At 30.6% G+C, this 26,651-nt stretch overlaps 6 protein-coding genes, 1 long non-coding RNA gene and 1 pseudogene across 14 annotated transcripts; 3 read left to right on the top strand and 5 right to left on the bottom strand.

The window, feature by feature from the left end:
* Positions 1 to 34: 34 nt before the first annotated feature.
* On the bottom strand, positions 35 to 2,766 carry LOC136776106 (uncharacterized). 4 transcript variants are annotated; one of them, XM_066731471.1, is made up of 6 exons: positions 2,684 to 2,766; positions 1,853 to 2,143; positions 1,664 to 1,772; positions 1,237 to 1,581; positions 829 to 1,150; positions 35 to 768 (listed from the first exon to the last, which is right to left on the bottom strand). In XM_066731471.1, the coding sequence occupies exons 2-6, from the start codon at positions 2,119 to 2,121 to the stop codon at positions 230 to 232; spliced, it is 1,584 nt and encodes a 527-aa protein (XP_066587568.1). In that variant the 5' UTR covers positions 2,122 to 2,143; positions 2,684 to 2,766; the 3' UTR covers positions 35 to 229. The 4 variants fall into 4 exon arrangements, with proteins under 4 accessions (XP_066587568.1, XP_066587567.1, XP_066587566.1 ...); XM_066731470.1 differs by lacking the exon at positions 2,684 to 2,766 and adding an exon at positions 2,247 to 2,376; XM_066731469.1 differs by lacking the exon at positions 2,684 to 2,766 and adding an exon at positions 2,215 to 2,348.
* Positions 2,501 to 6,723, top strand: Elp5 (Elongator complex protein 5). 2 transcript variants are annotated; one of them, XM_066731475.1, is made up of 3 exons: positions 2,501 to 2,588; positions 5,644 to 5,856; positions 5,933 to 6,723. In XM_066731475.1, exons 2-3 carry the CDS (start codon positions 5,796 to 5,798, stop codon positions 6,715 to 6,717), a joined length of 846 nt encoding a protein of 281 aa, XP_066587572.1. In that variant the 5' UTR covers positions 2,501 to 2,588; positions 5,644 to 5,795; the 3' UTR covers positions 6,718 to 6,723. The 2 variants fall into 2 exon arrangements, with proteins under 2 accessions (XP_066587572.1, XP_066587571.1); XM_066731474.1 differs by lacking the exon at positions 2,501 to 2,588 and having other exon boundaries at positions 5,491 to 5,856.
* Positions 3,516 to 5,737, bottom strand: LOC136776209 (FK506-binding protein 15-like; annotated as a pseudogene).
* A 431-nt stretch (positions 6,724 to 7,154) lies between the features above and the next one.
* On the bottom strand, positions 7,155 to 10,721 carry anchor (integral membrane protein GPR155 homolog anchor). 2 transcript variants are annotated; one of them, XM_066731467.1, is made up of 10 exons: positions 10,664 to 10,721; positions 10,218 to 10,340; positions 9,999 to 10,145; positions 9,639 to 9,928; positions 8,752 to 9,560; positions 8,453 to 8,667; positions 8,247 to 8,380; positions 8,036 to 8,180; positions 7,771 to 7,957; positions 7,155 to 7,667 (listed from the first exon to the last, which is right to left on the bottom strand). In XM_066731467.1, exons 3-10 carry the CDS (start codon positions 10,085 to 10,087, stop codon positions 7,167 to 7,169), a joined length of 2,370 nt encoding a protein of 789 aa, XP_066587564.1. In that variant the 5' UTR covers positions 10,088 to 10,145; positions 10,218 to 10,340; positions 10,664 to 10,721; the 3' UTR covers positions 7,155 to 7,166. The 2 variants fall into 2 exon arrangements, with proteins under 2 accessions (XP_066587564.1, XP_066587563.1); XM_066731466.1 differs by having other exon boundaries at positions 10,218 to 10,708.
* Positions 10,722 to 14,098: 3,377 nt separating this feature from the next.
* Positions 14,099 to 17,452, top strand: LOC136776351 (uncharacterized). Its single transcript, XM_066731805.1, has 5 exons — positions 14,099 to 14,249; positions 15,317 to 15,650; positions 15,748 to 15,937; positions 16,028 to 16,579; positions 16,661 to 17,452. Exons 3-5 carry the CDS (start codon positions 15,782 to 15,784, stop codon positions 16,838 to 16,840), a joined length of 888 nt encoding a protein of 295 aa, XP_066587902.1. The 5' UTR covers positions 14,099 to 14,249; positions 15,317 to 15,650; positions 15,748 to 15,781; the 3' UTR covers positions 16,841 to 17,452.
* On the bottom strand, positions 17,451 to 21,404 carry Mlf (myeloid leukemia factor). Of its 3 annotated transcripts, XM_066731804.1 has the most exons (7): positions 21,087 to 21,403; positions 20,002 to 20,191; positions 19,646 to 19,934; positions 19,439 to 19,580; positions 18,699 to 18,779; positions 18,421 to 18,482; positions 18,002 to 18,142 (listed from the first exon to the last, which is right to left on the bottom strand). In XM_066731804.1, exons 1-6 carry the CDS (start codon positions 21,137 to 21,139, stop codon positions 18,464 to 18,466), a joined length of 774 nt encoding a protein of 257 aa, XP_066587901.1. In that variant the 5' UTR covers positions 21,140 to 21,403; the 3' UTR covers positions 18,002 to 18,142; positions 18,421 to 18,463. The 3 variants fall into 3 exon arrangements, with proteins under 3 accessions (XP_066587899.1, XP_066587900.1, XP_066587901.1); XM_066731802.1 differs by lacking the exon at positions 18,421 to 18,482 and having other exon boundaries at positions 17,451 to 18,142; XM_066731803.1 differs by lacking the exons at positions 18,421 to 18,482; positions 18,699 to 18,779 and having other exon boundaries at positions 17,451 to 18,142; positions 21,087 to 21,404.
* Positions 21,405 to 21,946: 542 nt separating this feature from the next.
* alpha-PheRS (phenylalanine--tRNA ligase alpha subunit) lies at positions 21,947 to 25,194 on the top strand. The gene is made up of 8 exons (XM_066731902.1): positions 21,947 to 22,253; positions 22,326 to 22,666; positions 22,733 to 22,954; positions 23,023 to 23,138; positions 23,237 to 23,421; positions 23,501 to 23,862; positions 23,926 to 24,027; positions 24,100 to 25,194. Exons 1-8 carry the CDS (start codon positions 22,113 to 22,115, stop codon positions 24,749 to 24,751), a joined length of 2,121 nt encoding a protein of 706 aa, XP_066587999.1. The 5' UTR covers positions 21,947 to 22,112; the 3' UTR covers positions 24,752 to 25,194.
* Positions 25,063 to 26,634, bottom strand: LOC136776400 (uncharacterized). The gene is made up of 3 exons (XR_010823063.1): positions 26,335 to 26,634; positions 25,694 to 26,274; positions 25,063 to 25,198 (listed from the first exon to the last, which is right to left on the bottom strand). It is a non-coding gene; the product is annotated as an uncharacterized lncRNA (long non-coding RNA).
* Positions 26,635 to 26,651: the final 17 nt, after the last annotated feature.

Raw genomic sequence — 26,651 nt, 5'->3', positions numbered from 1 at the left:
GTCTTTTTATTTTAAATAATAGTATTAAAGTATGGTAAGCTTATAAATATCAATAATAGCATTTAATTTTATCGGAATAATACTGTTTTAAGGAATGTGTTGCACACAATTTTTTTCTATGTAACGTCACGCTTTAAAATGAAATGATTTATCATTGATTTTTAATATTTTCAGCATAAATTATGGTACATTGTATTACGAATTCATTAGTTATAATTAGATATCAACTTTAAGGCACGAAAATATAATGAGAAACATCATTATTATCCTCCATAACTTTTGACTGAAGCAATTTTATTTCAAGTCTAAGTTTCTCTTTTTCCATTTCTTGTTTCTTGATTTCATTGGTATAGCAACTAATTTGTAACTTTAATTTATCCTTCTTTAATTTTAACATCTCGGCCTCATGAAATAATTTGCCTTTTTCAGCACGTAATACTGCTAATTGTTCTTGCAATAGTTGCTGACTTGCTTCGTCCGAGAATATCACTTCACTTGATTCTGTGTCATGCTTTAGATCTGTAATATTTCTTGGTCCATTACCGACATTGTCAATGTTGTAATCTTTGTCTACATCTACAGATGCTGCTTCTTTCATTATCCAAATCCTAGAATTAGCACCTTCCTGAAATGCACTAGGAGACTTTGCAGGTAACTCAGAATCTGTAGGAAATGATCTATGTTGCCTGTAAGTAGGTGATGAAATAGATACACTTCCCCTTATTTTGTCTACTTTTGGTGTAGGTGTTATTGCTTCAATACCTAAAACTAATTTATACAATTTTACATATTAATCTCCTTTTGTACCAATTATAAAACAACATTTACCCTGAGAATTCTGAGATTGACTTTCATCTGTCCTGTGAGATAAATGGTTATTGCAATAATTACTAAAATCTCTTTCATCAACAAACACAGAACCATCTGCATTAACAATAGATTCGACAATCACCGACGGATCTCCATCTTCCATAACCAATTCTCCCACTATTTCCCCATTAGATGCTATAATATTCCTATCATTATCTGTTTTGAGCAGTTCGTTTTCTGTGGTATCAATATCGTTTGTTACTTCTTCTTGAGTTAACTGCCTGCTATATGAATCCTCGCCCTCATTTCCTTCACTTATATCTAGCTCAGTTGATAAACTCTACAAAGTTTTACGTTAAATTTAAAAATATATTGGAAAACAACGAAACATAAATAATTTTATCATTATCTACAAATAGATCTTACATCTTGTCCCCAGGGTGATTCTTGCTCTTTCTTAATCTTCTTAATCGTTTGTGCTATTTCATCTTCAGATTCTGACAACATTTTTTTACCATCTTTATTTTGCATTTTTTCTATATCATGGATTTTTTTGAAAAGCTGATACGCTCTCTCAGGTGTAATTTCTTTTTTTTGTTTATTAGCTGCTGCTATGTTAAATAAGTCTTTAGAGCGCAAAATCTTATTTGTACGTAATCGCACATACTCTTTCAGTCTTTTACGATCTATATGTAACTGCATAAGATCTTGTACTTCCTGTTTAATCTCTCCACATAATTTTCTTTCCTGTGGAAGATTCTTAAAAAGTTCCTATTAAAAAGTATAGTCAAAATTAGGATTTGAAGATCAAATAGTCTTTACAATTTCATATAAATGACATTAAATGGGTTACCTCAGAAATCTCATGATTATGTTCATTATTAACACTAGTTACTTCCAATTTAGTTCCATCTTTCGATGCTCTGAGCATTATATGTGCAGGACAATTAGTTCTAATAGTTCTATGAAAAAGTAAACAATATATTAGTAATATATTAAAAGCTTGTTTATAATAGATCAAACATAGAGCTGCTCTACTTACTGAGATTGTCTTCTACCTGCTCCACGTGGAAGAAATTTTTGGCCGCCATAAATACAGGCATACTTGACAGAATAGTATTTTAAGCGCTCACTAATTGGACGAGCAGTTTTCATATAGGCTCCACTAACAGTTCTACTATCTCTTCTCCAATAATGGACAAGACTCTGTTTTGAAAATTTTTCAAGTTTATTCTCTAACTCTTCATAACTGTCAAATAGCTCTCCGAGATGAAATGATGCATTATCAGCCTCCACGATATTTACATCCATTATAAAAATACCTATTCATACCCTGCATAATCCATAAAGAATAAATAACGTTTATTGCATTTAATGCAATCAATACTTAAAATTATTTATTACCATGGTCAATAAATATATATTTATTTACTAACAATTTCAATAAAGTAAATAATTTTACAGATTATATCTAAGAGAAAATAGATTGTCATTTTTAACCTTCACGCTTGTACTAGAAAACAATCCAAAAATTTCTGAAACGTACATTAATTAAAATTATTATCTTTACAGAACTTTTAATCGTAAAATAGATCATTATAAACGATAAAAGCTTATGAGATTATATTATAATCTTTTCACTTAAATATTTTTTAAGGTTATGTAATTATTGAATGGCGTGGTAGAAGCCAAAATGATATAACCGTGGATACAGACAACTAGAATTTCATTAAAGCCGGATAAGTTTCACTACTATTTTATACTTCATTAATTTTTCGGTAATTATTATAAATCAGCTGGACGCAAATGTCAGCTTAAATTTGAAAAAGCCACTTTTTCACCGTAAAAAATATTTACTAACAAGAATACCTACATGTATCAAGCTTTAGCGCCATACTTATTGTAACACGACGATTTGTCGAATCACGATTATAAAATTAATTTTCAACCCTTTTTGATACTTTATTGTTTTTTCCTTAGTATTTAGTATTAATTACAAAAGAATCAATAAAATTTAAATACATAGGATTTTATCTAAAAACTAAAATTAAATCGCTAGCAAGCTTAAAAGAGTTAAATTATATATATCACTATAAAAACAACAGTTTATCAGTAATAGTTTTATTTGGTTTGTTTTAATTATCCACTAAAACAATAACGAGTTATTCTGTACAAAAAAATACAAAAATAATATTGAATATTTGTTTAACTCTAATACTGTATGGACTGCAAGATCTTCAAATGACCTTAGATGTTTCACCTTGAATTTTAAAAATTAGTTAAATAAAATTTTTATCTTGTTCTTTGCGATGGTAAAATAAAATATATTTGGTTTAAATTCAATATTTGTGTGTTTACATTTATGTATTATTTATCTTTCCTTATTTTTAATTCTAGAAAATATCCATCATTCCTGCTGCCAAATAAATACGATTTATAAAAAAACTGGAAAAACTATTAATACAACTGTACTCTAAATTGTCTTAACTTTAAAATCTCATCTTTTCTTTTTCTCAAGAGTGTAAAACAATTCTGTTTTAAAGCCTATTGCTTTTACTGCAAAACATGTCTCTTTACATATTTCAAAATAATGAAAAGTTTTAAGATGGTAATAAATTTAAAACGGTTGAAGCCTTTAAATCCTAAATACACTGTTCACTTATTAATACCACAGGATTACAGCATTATGTATAACAATTAGAAATACTTTGTCTGATGTACCTGTATTAATATTCAGCTTTTTATTACGTGGTTTAAAACCACCAGATTTTATTTATTTAACAGGACAAGTATCTCCTTCTTTTCTTCTCAGTTTTTTGAAAGAAATGAGACTATCTTATACATATGTTTTAATCATAAATCATACTTTACTATCATTAGAAGAAGCTTTTCATACCTCAGTATTAGAAGAATCTTTAGAAAGCTGTTCCTTTAAATTACAATTTTCAATTTCATAATGTGCTACTAGTTTCTTGACAAACTCCGTCTCCTCTGATGCTTTTTCTAAAGAGTCATTTGCTTCCTCTAGCAATGACTAATATTTTGATTGTCTCCCGTAATTCATAATTTATTTGAATTTGTTGTTTATCGTCTCTGTTTGAGGGATGAAGTATCTTATTGAACAATTATATAATAAACAGTTTTAATAAATTTAAAAAGATTAAATACAATCATTATTACCATTATTACTGTTTTCTTTATTTATGCAGTTACTCAACAAGTCTTCATTTAACATTGTAAGTTTTATATCTTGTAATTTATTATCTGCTTGGGCAGTATCCATTTTTAAAATCATTTTTAACATTGTTTCTGTATTTTTTTGCAGTATTGTATTTTTTATATTTGTAAGTTCAAAAGTATGAAACTAACATAATAGAAAATAATTAATAAATACTATACAACTAACAAATATTATAAACATAGATGTTGTTACCTTGTCCAATAAGTTTTTAACATCATCAGCTATTTTTGACATTCCCATTCTTAATTCTGCATTTGCAATTCTGTTTTCATAAAGAACCATATTTGTGCTTAAATCAAGATTTTCATTTATTGAATGAGTTATCATAAATGGGGGAACTGGATTGTTTTGACTGTCCAATTCAGAATTGCGCAACTAGAAGTCACAATTAAACCCTTATAAAAATCATAAATTTGTATAGAATTTCAGCACTTAAAAGCAAAACTATAAAGACTCTTTGAAAATCAGCACCTGTGGTTGTTTAGACGATTGTGGTGACTTTGTTGCATCAGGATCTAATAAACCATTAGGAGAATCTACTGTATACTTTTCACTTTTGTTTTAAATTGTTTATGTATGTTTCTAGCACCAGACTCAAAATTATTTTTTTCCATTTTTTTCTTTTGAAAAACGTTATCTACCTTAGACATCTAAAATAAGTGATAGTATTTTCAGAACAGTTAGAATATAAATACTCAATTGTACTTTACACAAGTCTAATAAGATTATCATACTTTTTTGTTCATTGGTGGCCAGTGTGGAATATTCTTCTAAAAATGTTGCAGAATTAAATGTCATTTATGGTAATTTGTATTAAAATTATACCTCTATGTCTTCAGAATCTGTTGTTGCTGATACTGGCAATTTTGGAAGCATGGATTGACCAACTTTTGTCACGCGATACAGTATAGATGCTTTATCCCTAGCTATAGACATAGATTCAGAAAAGTCCTCTTCATTTATATCAGACATAGATTGATTTATTTCTAATATTTCAATTTCTATAAAAATATCTGACCTTTTGGGAATCCAGGATCTAAGCTAATCTAAATGTGCAATAGAATTTATTTCCATATTATATGAAATATAGAAGTTTATATTTTTTAGATTAGAACATTTAATTTATATAAAGAGGAGGCAAAATACCTGTTTTGAAGGTGGAAGAAATAGTATTCTTTTTAGCCCTATACTGGCACCTATTAGTATTCGTTCCTAATTCTCATCCACAAATATTGATAGTGTCTTGGTACATACACCATATAATGTATTCAAAGTAGGTTGATTAATAATTTTTGTATTAATAAAATATTTGGCAGTTACATTATGTCCTTCTTTAGCAATCAATGTTTTAAAAGATGGAGTTAAATCTTGAGATATAACTATATTATCAAAATTTTTACCTTTGCTAAAATACTTAGCAAATGCTATTTTCTTGGCAATTTCAATGCATGATATATCATCTTTTAAATGAAATTGCCTAATTATTTTTAAAATCATCAGTATAACTGCAATAATTATTAGCTTGAACAGTAAAAATGATTTCATACATTATTGAAATAATTGATACATATTCATCTTTTCTTTTATACAAGATTAACTGGTAAGTTACCAGTCAGTCATGTGGATGGCTTGGCCCGCTTGACCTCGACGGCTGGACCCTCGGCTGGCTTTTGTTGTATCGTACATAACCTGCTAAATATACCTCCACAATCCGCAAGTATTTTTAAACAATTTTTAATCAAACATGACAAGTATTAGTAGTTTGATTCTTACTGAGGACATCAAAACAGTTGTTATTGACGAAGGTAAACAATTATATTTAATTCAGGTTCTATAAACTCTATATTTAATTAATATAGTAACAATAAACTTTTATTTTAGGGATGGACTGCATGTACGGTAGAATACTCATTGCTGGATGGGTACAAATGTCAATAAAAAAAGATCCAGATGTGACTTATGATCTTTTCTCATTCTCTAGTCCTAAATGTTTATATATGTACTATTCAGATATATTTCAGTCTAAGCATATTAATATTCTTGATTTTTATACAGTAAAACAGAATGACAATCCAATAAATAGCGATGATTTACAATTAGAGAAGATACTTCAACATGCCCATAAGGATTCTAAAATTATTCTTGATTGCCTAAGTTCTTTAATACTTTATACTGGTTTTGCAAAAGCAGTAGCTTTTATAGAAAAACTGAGTCGTAAGGTAAAGCAGCTGATTTGTATTTATAGACGAGACTGTGTTTGGAAAAAAATACCACGGATAGAAACGTTAGGAAACACTTATGTTAAACTAGAAAAGTTTCATGGTGGCTATTCAAGTTGTAATAATTATATTGCTAAACTTATACATTATAAATTGGGAGGTTTAGTAGTACGTAATACAGAATTTGTTACTCAGGATAGTACATTAGAAATAAAAACTGAACAATTAAGTAATGAACTTAGTAAAAAACCAGTATCCATACCACAAGAAAAAGTTAAGATTGAATCTTCTTTTAGATTAGAAATAAATGAAAATGAAAAGAAACAAAAAGAAGAAACACTGTTGCCCCATACTGCATGTATAACAAATGAATCTAAAATTATTTATGAACCAGATGTTGCAGATGATTTGGATGATGAAGATCCAGATGAAGATCTATGTATTTAAGTTTCAAAAATAAGTATGTTGTAAATAAATATGTGTATATCTGATATAAAAAGCTCACTCATAACTGTCATGTATTTATTACTTATAATACATAATACATTCAATTTTACATATTTCTATAAAAAATAAAACTGCTTTTTCATCACAAAAATGTGCTAAATTAAATAATACGCAACAGGAAATAAAAGTAAAGACATTTTTTCCACACAATTATGAATCATCTAAATAAAGTATATTTATTACACAGCCTTTCATTTGGTTTATTGGAAGAATAAACATTCTAGGAAAAGACAACTAAAACTGTCTATGGTAAAACATATTATTGTTTCAGTTTGTTTAGAACCTTTAAATTAGCCGTATGTTTAATCAATAATGCAAGTTTAAAAAGAGCTATGGTTAAGTATAAAATGTTTAAATGAATGAAATTCTAACAATACAGAAATCATTGCTCATGCGCTAAATGTGTACAAAAGATTTTGATCGTAAAAATGTTGCGTGCCATCGATGTGCTGTAATACTCTACTTTCTAGAAGAGCACGTCCATATTTGACAGCATCTTCCCGAGTTTGAACTACACCAGCTTCTACTAACCAATTAACCAGATCACATCCAGAAAATACCCCTCTATACATTTTTAGCATTCTTCTACGGCATATTGATATACGCGCGCGACATTCATCTAGATGACACCGATTAAATTGCTCACGAATGGCCCTTGCTTCAGGAGTTAAAGCCTCTTCATGAGGAAGCTGTAACTCTCTCCCTATTCGCCAATTATGACAGGTTTGTCTAATCCAACGTCCTAGCTTACCAAGACCTGGATCCAATCCAAAAATAGCGAACGCAATTAATGACTGACCAAAATTCAAAGCTACATCCAAAAATGCTAGTTCTGCATATACCCCAATTAATTGCTCCATTATCAACGTACCAATTGACAAAGATAATCCCTGTAATAAATCGATTATTAGTGAAGAAAAAACTATGTAGTTCATACTTGATTATTCAAATTATTCTATGTTTGATGGAAAAATTTGTCATCTCTATACTCACAATAAACATTGAGCAGAGAAGAAATATAAGAAATACAATATGACGAAGAATTTGTGGATCATCAGAGTCGTAATTAGTAATAGCCTCTTCTCCCACGTCATTCTCGCAATTATTAATAATGTCACCACCACATAAACCACTTTGACAACCATTTTCATAGTCGCAATTAATGTTACTATTTCGCAATCTGCTTTGAACGAAAATATCATAATTGTTATTTGTTCAAATATTGTGAAATGAATAACAATTGTAATTCTTTTCTTACATAGGCGTACTTCCAGAAGGTACCAGATCTTCAACATCAATAACATTTCTCTGAGCCGTGGAGCTAGTTCCATTTAAATGTGAATACGACATCGATACATGTCTTCGTTGATACCTTTGTTGTAATACTAAACATCCTAATGTCACTATAAGTGGAGCAGAAAAAAAGAAATTAAAGTAACAATAATAATTGATATCTTACAAAAACTTACCAATTAAACAAAATAGTAATAACGGTACTGTTACAGCTGCTTGTACAGCTCCCATTTGAAAATTCGGATTTTTAACTGTTTCGGGTGACGGTGTCACAGTTAAACACATCAAGACAACAACAAAAATAGGTACTCTGCAAAAATGTAAATTTAAATCTCAAGGTTATTTTTTTTTAATTTTTGTATACTTTGAAAAGAATCCATACCCCCATCCAATTGGTATAAGCCATTTATGCATTTTTTCTACAAAAGTTTGGGAACGAGAGCTTAAAAATAATAAAGCTGCCGCGATAGCCACTGTCCATAATCGGCTTGCATATACTCCAATCGTAATTAGTGAAAATTGTAAATACCATAATGATGAGCTCAAATCTCTTGGTTCAAGTTTGGACCAAATTATAACACCTATAGCAGTAGCAAGCTGTGAAATATGATCAAATTATTCATACATCTTAAAGTTTAGCTTTTAGTAAATACATTAACTATAATATTAACAGTTCATTACCTGACTTATTACAAGGAAATTTGTATATTTATGAGTTGGTCGTTTATATTTTTTGCCTTCAAGCAAAACAAAGCAAATTATCAACCAGATGCACGCTGTCGCCGATATAGCACTTGTATCAAACGAAAATATACTTAATTGGTGAGTATAATTTCCTGGAGCTAAACCAGAAGAGACACTAATAAGCTTAGCTGATACAAACATAAGTGGAGCAGACAAAAATGTGCAGGCAACCATAGCCGATGCTATCAGATCAATCTCAATATTATAACGTAAAGTAAAAATAAATAGGGCTGGAGCTGTTGGTATAGTTCCATAAAGGAATCCATATGTACTTAATTCCTGAGTATCAGAAGAGTTTTCACCCACATTTAAAAGAATAATTGATTCTCTTATAACCAGTGGAAGTATAAGTAATTTTATTGAGATCAGTATTCCAGGTATGACCAGAGCTGTTCCCTTTAATTTATGGATTTTACCAACCATCATTATTCCCAATAAAAATAGAGCACTGGCTGAGAAAGCATTGCCAAGAACATCAAGAATAGAAGCAAGTAGAAGTGGTACAGTATGGCTGAAAATGGCGTTTCCCATAATACCTAGGACTGCCATTAACAATACTGGATTAAAGACAACACCCTTTGCTATTGAAGAGATCATTTCCCAAGTAGTTCTTTGTTCTTCCAAACGCCTTTTATTAATTTCCAATAATATAAAACCAATAGGATTAAGAATTGCAAGAGATATTGGAGCCATTAAATATAGATATGCTGCATATTCAGGATGTGTTATGCCATATAGAGCATTAACTAAAAAGAAATTCATAATTATATAAAACTTAATTCTTTGGTAAATAGTGTGTCGAAAGTAATTTGTAAAATACTTACTCATTGGATAACCAATAGCAAAATCATTGCTTTGAGTTGTAAATATAGCAAAAAGAGCTGCACGTCCAGGGTTAGGTGGCTTTTTTATAACCAAAGATACAGCAAGAACAACAATAAATACGCAGCTCTTAGCTACAAGTACAGCCAAAAAAAATTTCAAGTTTACTAATGAAAAATCTAATTTAGCTAAAGACATGAAGATCAAAGATGGCAAAGCAAATGTGCCTACAAAAGTATTTAGGCCATTTGCTTCTGTTTTTGATATAACTTCAAATCTTCCTGCAATATACCTGCAATAGAAATTAAACTAAAATCTTGAAATATATTTATCAACAAATAAATATTGACAATTGTAATTACCCGCAAATTATAATGGCAAAACATTGTGTTAACGCAAGATAAAGATTGTCCATAGGATCAATAGGATCCTTAATATGATCGGTTTCCATTTTTAAATTTTGAGATTTAATATAGTTTTGTTTCAATAAATAATCTCTTTATTATATTCTGAAATATAAATCAAGCTATTATTAATAAGTAAAATTCAATCCAGAGTAATTGAAGATTGGTATCCCTTACCTCTAATTTTTTATTTTATTTATTAAATTTTTCATATATCTGTTATCACCTTTCTGATATTTTCACATTCTTTTTAAAACTCAAATAATCTTCACTTAATATAATTACAGTTGATCCTAATGACTTCATGTTAGCGTCATAAGAAAACAAGACAATATTTACATTAGTTTAAACTTTATCTTAAGAGAATAGTTTGATTTTTAATAGAAACTTCTTGAACAAAAGCACAATAAATTTTTAATGATAAACATGCACTGAATCATGCATCATAATTTTGACACAACAAACGAAATAGTCATACATGAAATCTTTTGAATTAACTCATGCATATGCATGTATATATATTGACCAATTTTGCAATTTTTTCAAATAATTTATGCATATAATGTATAATAACACTGATATGATAAGAAAAATTAGTAGCCGAATAAGATGTGACTACATACAAATTTAACATAATAAAATTTTTACTCCATCCACATCTAAGTGCATTGCTCATAGCGCTAGTAGTCAGCAGATCACGTGGCTTAAAAGGCCATTTTTGCAGTTGCGCAACACCCCGCTCATCATCACCAATTTTCAAATAACTTCTTTTTACTGGTATACTATAGCTGCTCTGCTAGTAGCATAGTATACGTTATCATTAAAATATTATTCTAAGACACAAAAAGTACATAAGTAAGAATTATTTAAAACAAATTTTAGCAGCGCTATAATTTTATCAAAACTTTTCGAAAAGAAATTACACAATATATTAATATTGATTATATATATATATATATATATAATTTATTTTAAGAGCTGAGAAAGACTTAAACTTATAATTAATAATTCTGAGATTTATATATATGTATAATATATTCTAACAAATATATAATTAAAACAAATACATTTAGTTTACAATCGCAAAACTACGTTATAGCGATGCCCCGTTTTCTGTTTTTGGATTCATGCCAAAACAAAGGGAAAAATCAGATATTAACGCTGTAGCTATACATATTTTCTGCGTTTTAACGCTGTCAAGTTGAACAAACAATAAAGCTAAATACCAAAAATGCATACGCAGCTTTATTCTTTCGCATACAAATTTAACGTGATTATCAATTCTACATGTTTCAAAGAGCTATTATCAAGACTGTATATAGTTGCAAAATTTGAATAGATTATAAACAAAATTATTATTAGAGAAGATACAGTACAACAAATACGAGCTAGAAGCGATATTCGTAATCGTCATTAAAAAATATTGTCGATTTGCCCAATCATATATATATTATATATAGGTCATAAATTTTGTTTAATTTTTTTAAATTTTGCTTTGTCAGCTACTGCCACATACAACAGTAGTATTTGGTCTTGGTCCTTTCCGCTCACTTGTCTTGCCAAATACAAAGTCTCGATTGAAAGAATTTTTAACAACGTTTTAATTAAGATCTGAACTTAACCGACCTTTTCATCATAAGATTTCCTTCTCTTCACGCGCTTTTTAGGTTGATAATAATCTATTGTATTAAGGGACCGTAGAAGAGTGTATAAAATCATTATATAATCGTTAGCAACATTGCACAATTATTAAAGATCTAGATAAATAAGATATTCCTATATACGTGACGTTTATTTGTACATATATGTATAGAATCGCAGATAAAATCATGATGTAACTTTGATCAGCTGATATTCTCATAATTATATTTGTATTGTAGGACAATATAGGATTTAAAGTTTTATTAACCACTTATTGGATATATTGAAGCGTATATGTTACAGTACTATAATTAAACGCCCTTTTTGGCTAAGGTTGAGAATTTATAGTTTTACTAAATTATTATTCATGTGCTATTTAGTGAAGGAAAGTTTAGACTTATCGATACATTCACTATTATCTAAGTCTGTATTATCTGCACTGTGACCTTTGATTTGATTTTAATCTAAATAATTATATATATACAATTCACACACACACAGCTAGTAATAAGATTCTTTCTTAGTCCTATTTTATGATAGTAAAAAAGAGTTTTCTCTGAGACTCTTAAGATTCCTAAAATGTATTAAAAATATTGAAGATTTTAAAAAAGAATTCTGATTTTTTACTGGCATAAAATCGACTTCCAAAATTTGTCTTAATTGATCGATGGAGCATTGTGACTAGGTCTGACCTATCGAAGTAGAATGGCAGACTCCTTTACCTATAAAAAGGATTTGACTTAAATAATTTTTAATCTTCAATGGCTTCTTCATTAAGGGCTAAATTACAAAAAATTATGCAAAGCTTTTTCTGACAATTATTCAAACAATCCTATATAACATTTGACCATAGTTAATAACCCGCTACTCGTTATTCTTACACGTCTACAATTTTCAGTCTCTTTCATTGCGTAACTTTATAATAAAATAATAATCGATAATAGCGTTGGTATACCGTACTTATATACTTAGATAAGATCAATGAAACGGCCTTGTCGTAATTCTACGAATCCAACACACAGAGAAGAGAGAGTCTACCATCTAATCAGTTATGATGTATACATAAGATGAATCATTTTGTATATATACGAAACATTCATATCCCGTTGCCACACATTTATAAAAGAAAGAGACATTATAATGGTACAAATTATCCCTAGACTTTGTGTCCGCATTATGCAACATTCCACACATACGTCATACAAATAAAATTTTATCGTATTTTAATGAATAATGCTATTGGATAGCAGTAAGTCGATGCTTATAGGGTAATAACCGTTATATTGTATTTCAAAACAAGTAATAACATAGAATTAATTTTATCATATTATTATTTCAACAAAAAAATATACTACACTCGTGAAGATTAGATTAGAATCGATTCAAGAATAAGCGCGTTAATTACTTGGAAAGGAAAAACAACGAGATTATACATGTTTTTTAGCTGTTTTACGCAGTTCGCTATAAGCCTAAAAGTATACCGTGAAAGTAAAAATCATTTTTTCTTTCAATCAACACAAAGTATAAGTGGTTTTTATCATTTTATTGCGTCGTAACTTTAATTGAAATGTATACTGGATCACAATAATATCACGTGGCGATAGTCTCAGCGTTGAACTATGTACTATACTGTTGTTCCATGATTATACATACAATTGGTCATAATATGTATCAAATGAAATGTGTGTATGATTTGAAGCACAAGTATGTGTGCAGTATGACAAGAGAAGCTAAAGTAAATAGAAGATCTCTCCGAGTTTTTTTTTTTTTTTTTTTTTTTTGGTAGAAAGCACCCTTTTACCCCAAGGTCGATAAAGCAGGCCAAAAATAGCCCAGGAAAAGTATATAGATGTATTATCGTGTACGTGATTCATCTAGCACAATCCTTTTAATGACTATACCTGGAATTTCTAAGTAGAGAATTTTTCTTCGGTATTTTAATTTCATGGTAACGGAACTTCCCCTGAAAACCCCTGTGACGTCATTGAAACTCTTGCCACTTGACGTCTGGTGGGCGCTGTTTCTTATCTTTCTGCGTCACAAAAAAAATTCTAATACTTTTGTTTTTTTCCGTTCTAATGATAAAATTACTCAGTTTAAAAACATTGGAAAATATATGAGAGAGGGGCTAAAAGGAGAAAGAAAAGAGAGAGAGAGAGCAGTCTCTTATTCTAACGTATATTAGTTAATAAGGCTTTTGACAGAAATGCGTACAATTTATGTATTAATAGCAGTTTTATTTGAATACGTAAGCAAAAATCTTCATTTTTTTGATATTATGGTTATAAGAGTTGGGTGTACGGTGTCGAATGGCAGCAATTGGTGTGTTTTTAACATAACGTCACGCAATTGCGCGTCCTATGGTCCGTATCTTAAGCGAGAGTTAATAGTCACGTGGCATGACAGAATAGGAAAAGGGGTAAGGTGGAGGGGGTGTACTTGCGCTGAACCTATATAATCTTCCGCCCGCGCTCTTGCTGACCAGTTCAACTCGAACTTCGGATAAGTTAATTGTGCACAGACTCGAAGAAGGAAAGTTTTTATTTGTTTGGTGCGCTCATTGTATGGGTAAGATTTAACCTTTCTCTTATCTACTTACCTTTCTCCAATTTTTATCATCAACAGTTTATCTTAAATCTTATTTTCTCTCTGTGAATAAAAATTTCCGTTATTTTACCGAATACTAGAAAAAAATCTCACCTTGCCAACCTTCGCTTGGCCTACTTTAAAAATAAAATGCTTTACATGCCGTTGCCAACCTCTTCTACAAATTAGGTAACAAGCGCGATATATCATTTTGCGCAATGGTGTTTTATTAAATTTTGTTTACAGTACTTGAATAACCTAAGCAATTATAGCAATATATGACGATTTTCATAACAGTGTCGACTAAACAATAATATATAAATTATGAGAATTTTTTTGCTTATATGTATACAGGAAATTCGATGGTCCGATTACAAATAAGCAATTGTCACGAATGCTTGGCTTGTTTCTTGATCTTGAACAAAGAAACGGGGAAATCCTTAATTAAACTATTTCTTTGGTAATATAGATAAGTAAGAGGAAGAGATAAAAACATAGGTAGATATTTCATTAAATGCTGAGCATCGTATAACGAAGGTCGCATTAGACACGTGGCATGCGACATATCTATTATTTGGTTTTGTATTGATTCACCATGCGTCCAACTGTCGCCATGTTGGACACGAAACCAACAACACAACCGATAAGTTTCTCTGCATTTCTTTCACAAATGCTGTCGTACGGCACGGTTTTGATTCGCGTACTCAAATAGCAGTGGATATATGGTATTTTTTAGTTTCTTTCCATTGAAATCTTCAGTGTACTATCTAATCATTATATCAATAGTGAATGCTCCAAATATATAGTAGTGAAGCTTCTATATAACATCACTGACAATAGGCTTGTTCGTTTTAGCTGTGCTTTTACACTTTCTGTACTTTATACAGTGTTAATTTATATGAAGAGCGAAGAGTGATGACTAATTCACTTATGGTACAGAAAGCACAGCTGAAGCGAATAAGCTCAGTAGCAACAAGCATAGTTTCCTTTTAAGATATTTATAATTTCTATTTTCTGCATTTATAAATTATCTTATATTTCCTTTATAGAGCGAGAGAAGAGTATAAAATACGAAGAGAGCCCTGTGGAGCCAATAAGCAGCTGCAGGGATGAGCATGGATTTGTGCCAACAGTTGGCCGTTGGGGCAGTGAATGGCCAAGTTGACTCGAGACGGCAGAAACATGGTGCCAACCACAGGGTCAAGCACGCGGGCCCTGGATCAGGGGTGTGCCGCTACCCCTACCGGTTTGGGCCCATTATGAGTCACCAGCCCTGACTGTTGCTACAGTCGAACAGTATGAGGAACTAGCGGGAAATGTTGAGCTTGAAACACAGCATTTACTGCGAGAGCATCGATATGATACTATAGGCAACTTCCTCAGGTAAGAATAAGAATCAATTTAATGAAATATTTAGAAGTGTTTCCTGTTTACACCAAAATTAGGTCATTGATATATAATCTTTGTAATACCCTAACAGGTTTTACAAGAGCTATAAAACAAGTGGAGAAAGTATGCTGGATCGTTTTTATCGCAAATATCAACCTCTTATCACTCATCAACATCATACCTGTGTTGGTCTGGGATTTGAACTGTTAAACAGATTAACTCGTTTGAATAAAAGATTCCCTGGTATAGCAAGTGGTCTTTACTTAGTATCTTGCGAAGAAGTATGTATTCATATATTGCATGAAGTATAATATTACTTATATTTTTAATTCTTATAATTCGTCATATTAATAACAAAAATATTTTTACAGACTATAGGGGATATCTCCAGCTATGTTGGAGGCCCACCAGCAGCTGACAGTGGTGAAAAAGAGCATGTGCTGGTATGCGTGAAAATTGAAATCAATGGAAGGAAAGGAGTAATGCTTCTTGACCCTGGTTATCATGTAGCTCGAGTAATTACAGTGATGGCTGACAAACTTTATCCTCACACTGGCTGGTTCACACAATCCGATGAACCAGAATGTAAAAAAGAGTACAATTATGTCCTATGTGCAGAGGATCCTGACTATGTCGAATGGCATGAGAGAGAGACTCGACCTGGTGCCTTGGAGCAAACACAATCTGCTCTTATTTATGTGGCAAGGCCATATCTAACTGCCATTGATGTTACTGAACGTAGAAATATAGTCTATAACTTCAGAAGTCTCCTTGCCAGGGACACAAAAGGACACGTTACAGCTGGTATATATTTCCCAGTTAAGCTCGATAACTCTGCACAGACATTTACAATTTTCTATCAAACCAACAATGGTAAAAAGAGGATTAAAATGCCATTTAATAAATTCAACTGCTCATCCCACGTAAGTTTAACGTTTCATTATTTCAAGGAGATAGTAATATCTTACTAATCTAAAAACAATAATGAATGTTATTATCAACAGGTCAAACTTGATGCCGAGGAAATTAAAGTCATCGCAGAATGCGCAAGTCAGTTAGATATGACGCAGGACATTTTGAAAGGCCTAATTTCTACTCTCGCAACTGTCATGAACGATTCGTCATTCGTGGCACAACTTTTAGCTATCAACGGGAGAATCAACAGCTTGTCAGAAGATAATTAACATTTAACAATATACCCTAGAAGGTGTCGAGAAATTTTTTTATTTGATCTATTTTACCCGCTTTCCTCTTACTTTCTTTTTCTATTATTTACTTTTATTAGTATTTTTTCATTATATCTAACATGATTTTATTTTTATACAATAGGGTTTTGGTGATTTCATCTTTTATTACATTTTTTAATTTTATATTTTTTTGTTTTGTCCTAAAAAACAAATAGCAAATGATTCAGAAGAGTATAAAATTGACATGCACACAGAATGTGTTAAGTATTAGATATGGATAATAGGGGCTGGTATATAAACACTACTTTGCTATTGTTTGCTGCAAATATTTTATGAATATTTATCTTCAGACTCAAGTTTACTTGTATTGAACTTTAAATTACCGTTTTAGTGATCAATAGAATAGGAGAAAATAATTTTTATCTCAGTGAATCATGTTACAAATATTTTTTTCTAAAGAATATCCTTACGCTTGTTACACTTTTTTTTTATATTATATTAGGTTGCTTTGGGTACTTTAACCTATAAAGAATTTAATGAACTCTCATTTCGTTTATAGCTGCAATAATGTATTATTTTGCTTGAAAATAAATTTTTGTAAACAAGGTTTTATATGCAGTACGTATTTATTAATAAAAATCCATCTATAAGTTTTACAATACAGGAAGTGTTTAGCCTCTTGCTAATTCATTATAATTAAGTAATTACTCCAAACATTGAAGAATACTTAAAAACTACTAGAATATTTCTTAAAACTGAACAGAAAAGATAATATGGTTTTTAATAACATTTGTTACATGTGTTTTGCTGAACTACTATATTTGCCTATGCCTATCCCTATCCCTACATTATGACTTTAACCGAAAAAACCCTTAGTTTGACATAAAAAATAATCCTGTAATTATTTTATTTAGCGAACTCGCTATCTCTTGCTGTATAAAGCCATGTGATATAAAGTATTCAGTGAAGCATGTATAAATTAATAATAATGGTGGGATACTTGTTTTGTTTAATATGAATATCATAGATAATATTAGTTTATCGGAAGGGATCTTTTTTTTATTATTTTTTAAATATTTTTTCTCTACCGCAGATTTGCACAAGAGAACTAAGCGATCCCTAGACAGAATGGAACTTTTTTAGGATTTGCTATCAGATACTGTATGTCGCTTATTACTAGTGGCTTTAGGATCAGGGGTATGCTCTCGCTTCCTGCTTCTCGCAGGAGCTGCGCTGGACTGTGTTGCAGTTGCTTTAACATCAGAAGTTAATCCTTCCGGTGATGAACGACGGTCGGAGCTAAAAAAAAAATCTGGATTTCATAGAAGTCGAAAACATGTACTTGCTTAACATTCCGAAATTGCATTAGTTATGAAAAAATCAATCAAATGACATCTACTGGTAAAGAATTAATATAAAAACGGAAAATATTAGTAAGAAACTGAATTGAACGGTATTAATGTAAGATGTCTATCTAATACGAAAAATAATGGCCAAGAGAAGTATCTCAAACAGCAGTGTGAGCAAAGTGATATTGCCAAATGTGTAATAATAATGTTAGATGATGCATTACTTACATATTACGCGAGTCTCACTGCTGAATGCTATTCTTTTAATTTATTAATATTTGCGGCTGTACCTGCAATACACAATATCGAATATTCCATACCAAATTCAATGTCTAAACTTTACTATACATATAACATATGTATGTAAATTTTGTATAAGTATTAGATAGACGAATCGCTATTGTGTTTCATTTTCTAATAAACGTCATGACATTGTAAAAAAGGCACTATGGCACTGATCCATGAATTTATATGAAACAAATGCAGGCAAATTCAAAATAACTTACCGTGAGGTAGGTAAAGAGCTAGAATTCATTGGCCTAGTTCTACGTTTAGAAGAAGTTCCTCTGGGATGATTAGATTGCTGACTACGAAAGCACAGTATAACCACACCAATGAAAAAAAAGAAAAATTAAATAAAACCTAGCTACATATAGAAATAAACTAAGTCAATTAAAAGAAATAGCCATCACATGCAAAATTTTATTAAATAATGTATAACATAAAAGAGATTATCTTAAATGAAAGAATAATGAAATTCCAGTTTTCTCTGTCCCCACTTAAACTTTTCTACTATAATGCTTTCCACATTTCTTCTTATATCTGCAGTGCAATTCATTTCAATTAATAGTTTTACTAGAGACATTTAAAGCTCTTAACATTCAAATATTTACAGAATGTGTAACAATACATTAACATACTACTCATACACTAATACATAAAAAAATACATGGCATACTTTAAATATAGGTCATACACTACACTATGGTAAGAAAATAGAACATATTTTAATGGTAGAATCTACTCTCAACAATTACTTAGTAGTACCATATAGAAAAGTTTTACATTATGTAGAAATATATTATCAGCTATGTTAGGATTTTGTGAAAGTTATTGAGATACATATTTCATTTAATTTTATGAAGCTTTTTCTGCTCCAAAAAGAAACAAATCTTACCTCATAAAATCAGAAATAAATATTAAAAATTAATTATGTTGAAGTAATAGTAGAGGTAAATATACTGACCTTGATGAAGCTGAATCTGGTAAAGCTAGCTGTTTATAGCTTATAGGTTCTGGTAACCTTCTGCTACTATGGCCATGACGAGATCCAGCATAACCATGTCTTGCTTTTTGTTCCCACTCTTTATTGAATGTTTCTGCTTCATCTGTGTAACAAACACAAAATAATTTAAATTGAACTTAAACTTATATTTAATTATTTCTTGCTTACCTTCATCAAGGTTGATAAATTCTTGATGCTCCTCTTGCTCCCCATTATGAATATTCTGCTCCCTTTCCAAAATATGAGCTCTGTCACCAATGTGATGTCCAATGGCCATCTTTTTGGTACCAGTGCGGGAATCGCAAACAGTCTTTTTAGTTTCTTTTACACCACCAGGGGCAGTTGTTTCAGATCTTGTCTCTTGATAAACTTGAGGCCTTCCATCTGGACCTCTACCCATTGTCATTACAGATCTGCTAACGAATGAATGGCAGTTTCCACCATTTGCCATGTTTTCCTATATGTGAAAATTTATAAATATTAGCTAAATAAATCATAGTCTATATTTAATCAATGATACTCACATAATTAAACATAGCATTCATGTTCATTGGTGGCATAGAAAATAGATCAAGAGGCATCATAGCCTGAGACATATGAGGCATCATTGGATTAGGAGGCATCAAAGCTTGATGATGTCTTGCCATCCCCATAGGGTCGCCAAATAAGGAGTTCATCATGCTATTGCTTGATCTCATGGATTGCATGAAGGATCTATTACAAATTGTGATTTTCTGATATCATTCTTTTCTCTCTTCATTATAACTACTTTAAATTTTTTTTACCTAACTACAGTTATATATAATCATGGATGCTTATAAATTTTAAATTGAATAAGAAATCAGATCCTGTTTTTAAATGTGAATATATCTGTTTTACAGCAAATAAATTATAATAAACAATTGAACTACATAGCAACCATCATATTTAAAAATTATGGAATAATTCTTCTTAGGTTGTGTTCCATTATTACTGCAAGTAAGCTACAAGTATTAAAATTCTATAATTTATGTCATATAAAGTATAGATTCTCGGTACTTGAAGTTTACTTGCAGTAATAATGGAATACCGCTTGAGTATTATACTCATTTATACTTGCTATATCAAAGTGTAATAAGTGATTGTGATCAATGTAGTCAAGTATAATTATAAGATAGGTATAACACAAAATAAAAAGAATAAAATAAATTTAAAAGAAAACTGATAGCAGTGTCATTCCTGAAATTAGTTTGAAATATATCCTGCAATAAGTTACTTTTGACACATATCATTATAAACTTTTTTTAGAACAAAATTGAACTTCAAAATATAAATTAAAAAAGGTATCATTTTTTTTTCAATAGCACATAAGATTGAACAAATTAAAGATATTAATTATAAAAGATATATTTTAGAGCACACAAGGGTACATTAATTCTTTTGTAATGCTAAAATCAAATGCAGAAATAAAAAATAAATTATCATAGAAAAACACAATCAAAAGTGGTAGTTTGTGTAGAAAAAAATTACGATCTTGAATATGCAAATATTGAGAGCATCATTAATAAATAAAGATACGTATTATAAAATAGAATTAATTTATGGAATTAATTAGTACAAATGGGCTTACCCAAGTATAGGGTCATCGTCAAAAACACCCGTCAATGCCCCAAACAGAGACATTTTGAATGTCGAATAAAAGCTTTCAGTATTTTAAAGAATAGCTATATATATATATATAGTATAAGGGATTAAGTTTGAACAATATAAAATGTAAAGTTGAGAACAATTTATACTGTGATAAACGCCCAGACACCTTTTTCCAATTTTATGGAAATCTTGAGAATCTATAATACTTTCGTTCAATCCGTAAAACGACTGGCAGCGGCCATCAAAGACAATCACACACAGACAGACTACAGAGTACATACAGAGTTGGACAGAATCATCCTCATCATTGTCGCCAACTTCCCCAAAATTATAATTTATAACTAAAAAGCACAAAGAGTGAAGATAGTCGAATTACGGATTTGTCAGGATAGTTTTTCATGGTTCTTGTCGCCGGAATTTGGAGGATTCGGAGCCTCGTAGGAAGAAAAATAGATATACATACATATGTATGTATGTATGTATCAGAATGGGCATGCGAAAAGACACATCGGACCCAGGGCAGGGGCCAGGGCTCGGAATTATTGGTAGCATTCAGCAGAGGTAGCAGCTCAGTAACGTTACCAGATTTCTTTTTAAACTTCTACTTCTATTGGATAAAATTATAGGATCTAAGAGTAATAGCCAATAACATACACCGCTCCCTCAACATTTGTCTCTGCTGAATGCTACCACACTACGCAGCTTTGCAGTTTGCACATTTCAGCTATTTACTATAGTCAGTGGTCCGTGGCAAGGGTGGCAAGTGGCAACTAACCAGCAGGCAGCACCAAGTGGCACCACTGGCACCAACCAGTGGCAACACTAGCAACTGGTCGGTTGTGGTCGGTGTCGGTCGGGTATATATATATGTACTATGTACATACATACCTACTCAACTCAGACCTACTGTATACCACTGTATACTGTATAGAAATAGGTCGAAGGATTTAGAATAATTTGGATTTTGGATTTAGTTTAAAATTCTTCAGCTACTCCGATTAAAAAAATGGCGAAATCCCTGACTGAAAAAATTTTAGAATATTTGAGTCAAAATTATGAAGCTAATTCTTTAGATTTAGCTAAACTTTTTAATGAGGAACATCAAAAAATCATAGGAGCAATCAAGAGTCTTGAAACGGTTGAAGACGTATGTTTTATTTATTAGCATATGTTATCTGATTAATTTATTTTTAAGTACAATAATTTATATTTTTCCTAGCTTATAACATTAAAACAAATCTCTCAACAAAAATGGGAAATTACAGCTGAAGGGCAGCAAATTGTAAAACATGGTAGTCCAGAAGCAAATGTTTATATGGCCATACCAGAGAATGGATTGCTTCTCTCAGAAATTATGAACTCTGTTCCCTTTGCTAAAATTGGATTGTCGAAAGCAATAGAGGCTGGTTTCATTGAATTAGATAAGAGTTCTGGTGCTTCCATAGTTAAAAGAAAGATATCTAAAATTACTGATATTACTCAAGAGCGCCTGATGGATATTGCAAACCTGTCTGAAAACATTAAGCAGGAATATAAAAAGAGAAAGTTACTTCAAGTAGCGTAGGTAGTTTCATTGTTTTTCCTCCATTAATGGTAAAATATTTAATAAATATACATTTTCATTAGGACAGTTAAAAGTATTCTTATTGCAAAAGGAACTAATTTTTCAACAAAATTAGAAAAACCTGAAGCAGAATTAACTGCTGATTTGATTGCAAATGATTTGTGGAAAAAGAAAAAATTTAAACCATATAATTTTGATGCTCTTGGTGCATCTTTAGATGCTGGCCATCTTCATCCATTATTGAAAGTACGATCCGAATTTAAAAAAATTTTTATTGAAATGGGGTATGCATAAATATTTTTTTATTCATAATTTATTTTTATGCTTAAAACATTATTAATATTTTGTATAGTTTTTCAGAAATGCCAACTAATAATTATGTAGAAAATTCATTTTGGAACTTTGATGCTTTGTTTCAACCACAGCAGCATCCTGCTAGAGATGCTCATGATACTTTCTTTATTTCTGGTAAGACATTGAGAGAACTGTTATGAAAGTAAATGGATTTGTGTTTAATTTCTCCCTACATATAATTGTATATGTGTGTGTTAATTAATTTATTTCAGAGCCAAAAGTTTCTACAAAATTTCCAAAAGAGTACTTGGAAAGAATTAAAAAAATTCATAGTATTGGAGATTATGGATCAACAGGATATGGCTATGAATGGAAAATTGAGGAAGCCGAAAAGAATTTATTACGCACCCACACCACCGCAGTTAGCGCTCGAATTTTATACAATCTTATGCAAAATGTATGAAGTATACTAACACTATTTACAAACATCTAGTGTTAATAAACATAATTTGTACAGTTTATAAATTATATTACAGGGAGAATTTAAACCTGGAAAGTTTTTTAGTATTGATCGCGTTTTTCGGAATGAAACTTTAGATGCAACGCATCTTGCAGAATTCCATCAAGTCGAAGGAGTAGTAGCGAGCTATAATTTAACACTAGGAGACCTAATTGGAATTATTTACGAGTTTTTCAAAAAGCTTGGCATTACACAGCTTGAATTCAAGCCTGCCTATAATCCATACACTGAACCAAGCATGGAAATATTTTGCTATCATGATGGTTTAGAAAAATGGATTGAAATTGGCAATAGTGGAATGTTTAGGCCAGAAATGTTACTACCTATGGGCATTCCCAATAACGTAAATGTTCTTGGATTTGGTTTATCTTTGGAAAGGTAAAGAGTTATAAAAAAAAATAATAATTTAATGATATGATGTAATACAAAAATTAATTCTAGGCCCACAATGATTAAATATGGATTGAACAATATTAGAGATCTTGTTGGACCAAAAGTGGATATGGAAATAGTTCATGCTAATCCTATATGTCGATTAGACAAGTAATTAAATATTTTTGTATTTGCTGAATAATACATTTGATTAAATCATTAAATTGTGGTTTTGATGTACAGGCCCAGTCAAAAATCCTTATCTAAGAGAATAGAAGAGTACAAGGAAAAAAATGTAATAAATACTGATGATAAAACTGATGAAAGACTCCTCACAATCGAATATAACGTATCAAACATAGAGCAACAAAACTTGGTAATTTTTTGTGATCCAAATTATCCTATTTATTCTCTAGAACCTTTACTTCAAGCTATTAAAGGCCACTTTCGTGTAATTTTATCAGTTTATACCCATTCCTCAGTGAAAGAAATTTCAAAAGATTTGACTAATTTTTGCTCAGAGTTTAACAGAAAAATCGTTAATCCTGAAATAGATATAACTTTAATTTGGAAAAATGTTGGAATTGACCCAATAATGAAGTTATTTGATATGCAGAATATTATGGGAGAAATTAATGTAATCAGATATTTAAACCGTATAATTGAAGCTAAAAATCCAACTCTATTGATTTATGAGAGTAATGGAGTTAAATATGCCAATCAAATAGATATGTATTTAGAAATAATTCATTGTATATTGCATGGGAACAAGAGAGAAACATTTGATGAAATAAATATAAAAACAAATAACATATTAGATAGAAATATTTCTATTGTAGAATTTATGGTAGGGTCATTAAAAAAGCATCAGCAAAGAAGAAAGATGATTAAATAGATGCAATATTTGATAACAAAATGTTTCTATTTTATTACATTGTACATATTTATAAATAAACAATTGTATGTACTTCTTAAAAAGTTATATGTTAAAATTCTTTTTTAACTAATAAATACACACATTTAGCAGATATAATTAACTTTTTTTTAAATCCAACAATTTAAACCAATGGTAATAGGAGTTTACTAATAATTATTTAAATATTGATTTTGTTTCTAAAACAATTAATAATTTGTATTCCTCGTTATAAAGATTGTCATCTTCAACTACTTTTATCTAGAAATTTCCACATTTTACAAAATTAATCCATTTTTGGGACAGCTTTCTCTCCTTTCCATTAGTGTATCTTCTTTGGAATAACTAAACAGTTTATTAGATATTTAAATCTTAAACTGTTTTATTACAACTGCATATTCAGTGGAGCAATCTACCATCTTTCTTATCCTGTATAAAACCAATTAATCTGTATTATTCATCATTGACAGTTTTAAAGTTTCTTGACAATATTCTATATGTATAACTATTTTAGTGCCTTTTGACATTTATGTGATAAATGTAATGTTATTGGCTGCTTTCTGTTAGCCTGAAAATCAACGTCAGATACAATCGGACACAAATGGTACATTGCATGTCACACAAACTGTATATTTGTGTCCGATTGTGTCGATTTTTAAGCTAACTGGAAAGCACCCAGTGTCTTCTTCTTTACTTCTGTTTGTGTTGATGATTTTCTGTTTCATTGCTCTAATTTTTTAAATTTAGCACTGTAAAATAAAAGTAATTTCAAAGTTACAAAACATTTAAAGAAGAAACAAACAAAATCATATACACTTTTATAAGACATACTTTTAAATTTAATTTTCTATTTTTAAATAATAAGAACAATTAAACTACGTAATTAGTCTCTGAAACTCAAAAAACGATTTTATTGTTACTTACCTATAAAATACTCCAGATTCAAGACCCTCTCAACCACCCTCAATCTCAACTTTCAAGTCTCAAGGCGGCTCAAAGACCAATCTGAACCATGCTGAAGTGTTGAACAGCTGATTAGTTATCTAAGCATTCTAAGCAAGTCTACCACTGCCATTAGTATGTATGTACTAGTATGTAGTACATATGTACTGCCAAGTTTCTATATTAAAATAAAATCCTCAGGCGGTAGAGCACCGTAGACTAGAGGCTAGCGCTAGAGCGTAACCATTTCAGGGGAAGCGTTTTTCGCTCAACTTCAGTTCAAAGTATGTATATAGTTGACGTCACGTTTGTTATAGAATTTTAGCACGCATATGTATGTATGTAGTATGCATGGCTCGGAATGCACCCAGAGGGCAGAGATAACTGTTGATGGATCGATATATATTATTGGCTATTACTTTTAGATTCCACAATTATATCCAATAACAGTAGACGTTTAAAAAGAATTGCTTAACAATTGCATAATTGTTGTTTCTATTGAATGATACCAATACCATAGAAATGCATTAGTGCGATACTGCTATACACGTGGATTTTGCGTCCTAGAAAGTAAAGAATGAAATTAGCTGAAATATTAACGAATCAATTTTCGGCATACATACACAATTTAAGAGACAACAGATAAACTACTGTAACAAATAACAGAATCAGAAGTGTGAATCAAAGCACTTGCAGATATTGCAATTATGCCGGTTACGCACTATGCATTGCGTACCCGGTACGTTATTACTTTAAAATAGTGCTGCGATTGTATCGTAAGATTTTTGTTTCTCCACTACATCTCACAATCCCTATGCTGGTAAGCGTTTGGAGATCATAAGTCATAAGTAAGGGAAGAATATATCCCGCAACATTGCGACACAACACTGTGATAAATATCATTGCGCTGCGGTTGTGCCTACTGGTGCCTACTGCGCTT

Source organism: Prorops nasuta, unplaced genomic scaffold (assembly GCF_024137725.1).
Source record: "Prorops nasuta isolate Cenicafe-Biocafe unplaced genomic scaffold, Cenicafe_Pnas_1.2 PNAS00009, whole genome shotgun sequence".
NCBI classification, from domain to species: Eukaryota; Metazoa; Arthropoda; class Insecta; order Hymenoptera; family Bethylidae; genus Prorops; species Prorops nasuta.
The sequence above is the reverse complement of the archived record's forward strand: the minus strand, read 5'-3'. Positions and strand labels throughout refer to the sequence as shown.

Excerpts from the sequence above, each read along its gene's own strand:
- LOC136776106 (XM_066731471.1), bottom strand. The coding sequence starts at position 2,121 with ATGGATGTAAATATCGTGGAGGCTGATAATGCATCATTTCATCTCGGA. Across the intron at positions 1,151-1,236 it reads AATCACCCTGGGGACAAGAT|AGTTTATCAACTGAGCTAGA; the intron begins GTAAGATCTATT and ends AAAACTTTGTAG. Across the intron at positions 769-828 it reads TCAATCTCAGAATTCTCAGG|TTTTAGGTATTGAAGCAATA; the intron begins GTAAATGTTGTT and ends TGTATAAATTAG.
- Elp5 (XM_066731475.1), top strand. The coding sequence starts at position 5,796 with ATGACAAGTATTAGTAGTTTGATTCTTACTGAGGACATCAAAACAGTT. Across the intron at positions 5,857-5,932 it reads AACAGTTGTTATTGACGAAG|GGATGGACTGCATGTACGGT; the intron begins GTAAACAATTAT and ends CTTTTATTTTAG.
- anchor (XM_066731467.1), bottom strand. The coding sequence starts at position 10,087 with ATGGAAACCGATCATATTAAGGATCCTATTGATCCTATGGACAATCTT. Across the intron at positions 9,561-9,638 it reads TGCTATTGGTTATCCAATGA|TTAATGCTCTATATGGCATA; the intron begins GTAAGTATTTTA and ends ATTTCTTTTTAG. Across the intron at positions 7,958-8,035 it reads CCTTCTGGAAGTACGCCTAT|ATTGCGAAATAGTAACATTA; the intron begins GTAAGAAAAGAA and ends CGTTCAAAGCAG.
- LOC136776351 (XM_066731805.1), top strand. The coding sequence starts at position 15,782 with ATGCTGGATCGTTTTTATCGCAAATATCAACCTCTTATCACTCATCAA. Across the intron at positions 15,938-16,027 it reads ACTTAGTATCTTGCGAAGAA|ACTATAGGGGATATCTCCAG; the intron begins GTATGTATTCAT and ends ATATTTTTACAG. Across the intron at positions 16,580-16,660 it reads AATTCAACTGCTCATCCCAC|GTCAAACTTGATGCCGAGGA; the intron begins GTAAGTTTAACG and ends TATTATCAACAG.
- Mlf (XM_066731802.1), bottom strand. The coding sequence starts at position 21,139 with ATGTCTCTGTTTGGGGCATTGACGGGTGTTTTTGACGATGACCCTATA. Across the intron at positions 19,935-20,001 it reads TGAATGCTATGTTTAATTAT|GAAAACATGGCAAATGGTGG; the intron begins GTGAGTATCATT and ends TTTCACATATAG. Across the intron at positions 19,581-19,645 it reads ATTTATCAACCTTGATGAAG|ATGAAGCAGAAACATTCAAT; the intron begins GTAAGCAAGAAA and ends TTTGTTACACAG.
- alpha-PheRS (XM_066731902.1), top strand. The coding sequence starts at position 22,113 with ATGGCGAAATCCCTGACTGAAAAAATTTTAGAATATTTGAGTCAAAAT. Across the intron at positions 22,955-23,022 it reads AAAATTTTTATTGAAATGGG|TTTTTCAGAAATGCCAACTA; the intron begins GTATGCATAAAT and ends TATTTTGTATAG. Across the intron at positions 23,139-23,236 it reads TGATACTTTCTTTATTTCTG|AGCCAAAAGTTTCTACAAAA; the intron begins GTAAGACATTGA and ends AATTTATTTCAG.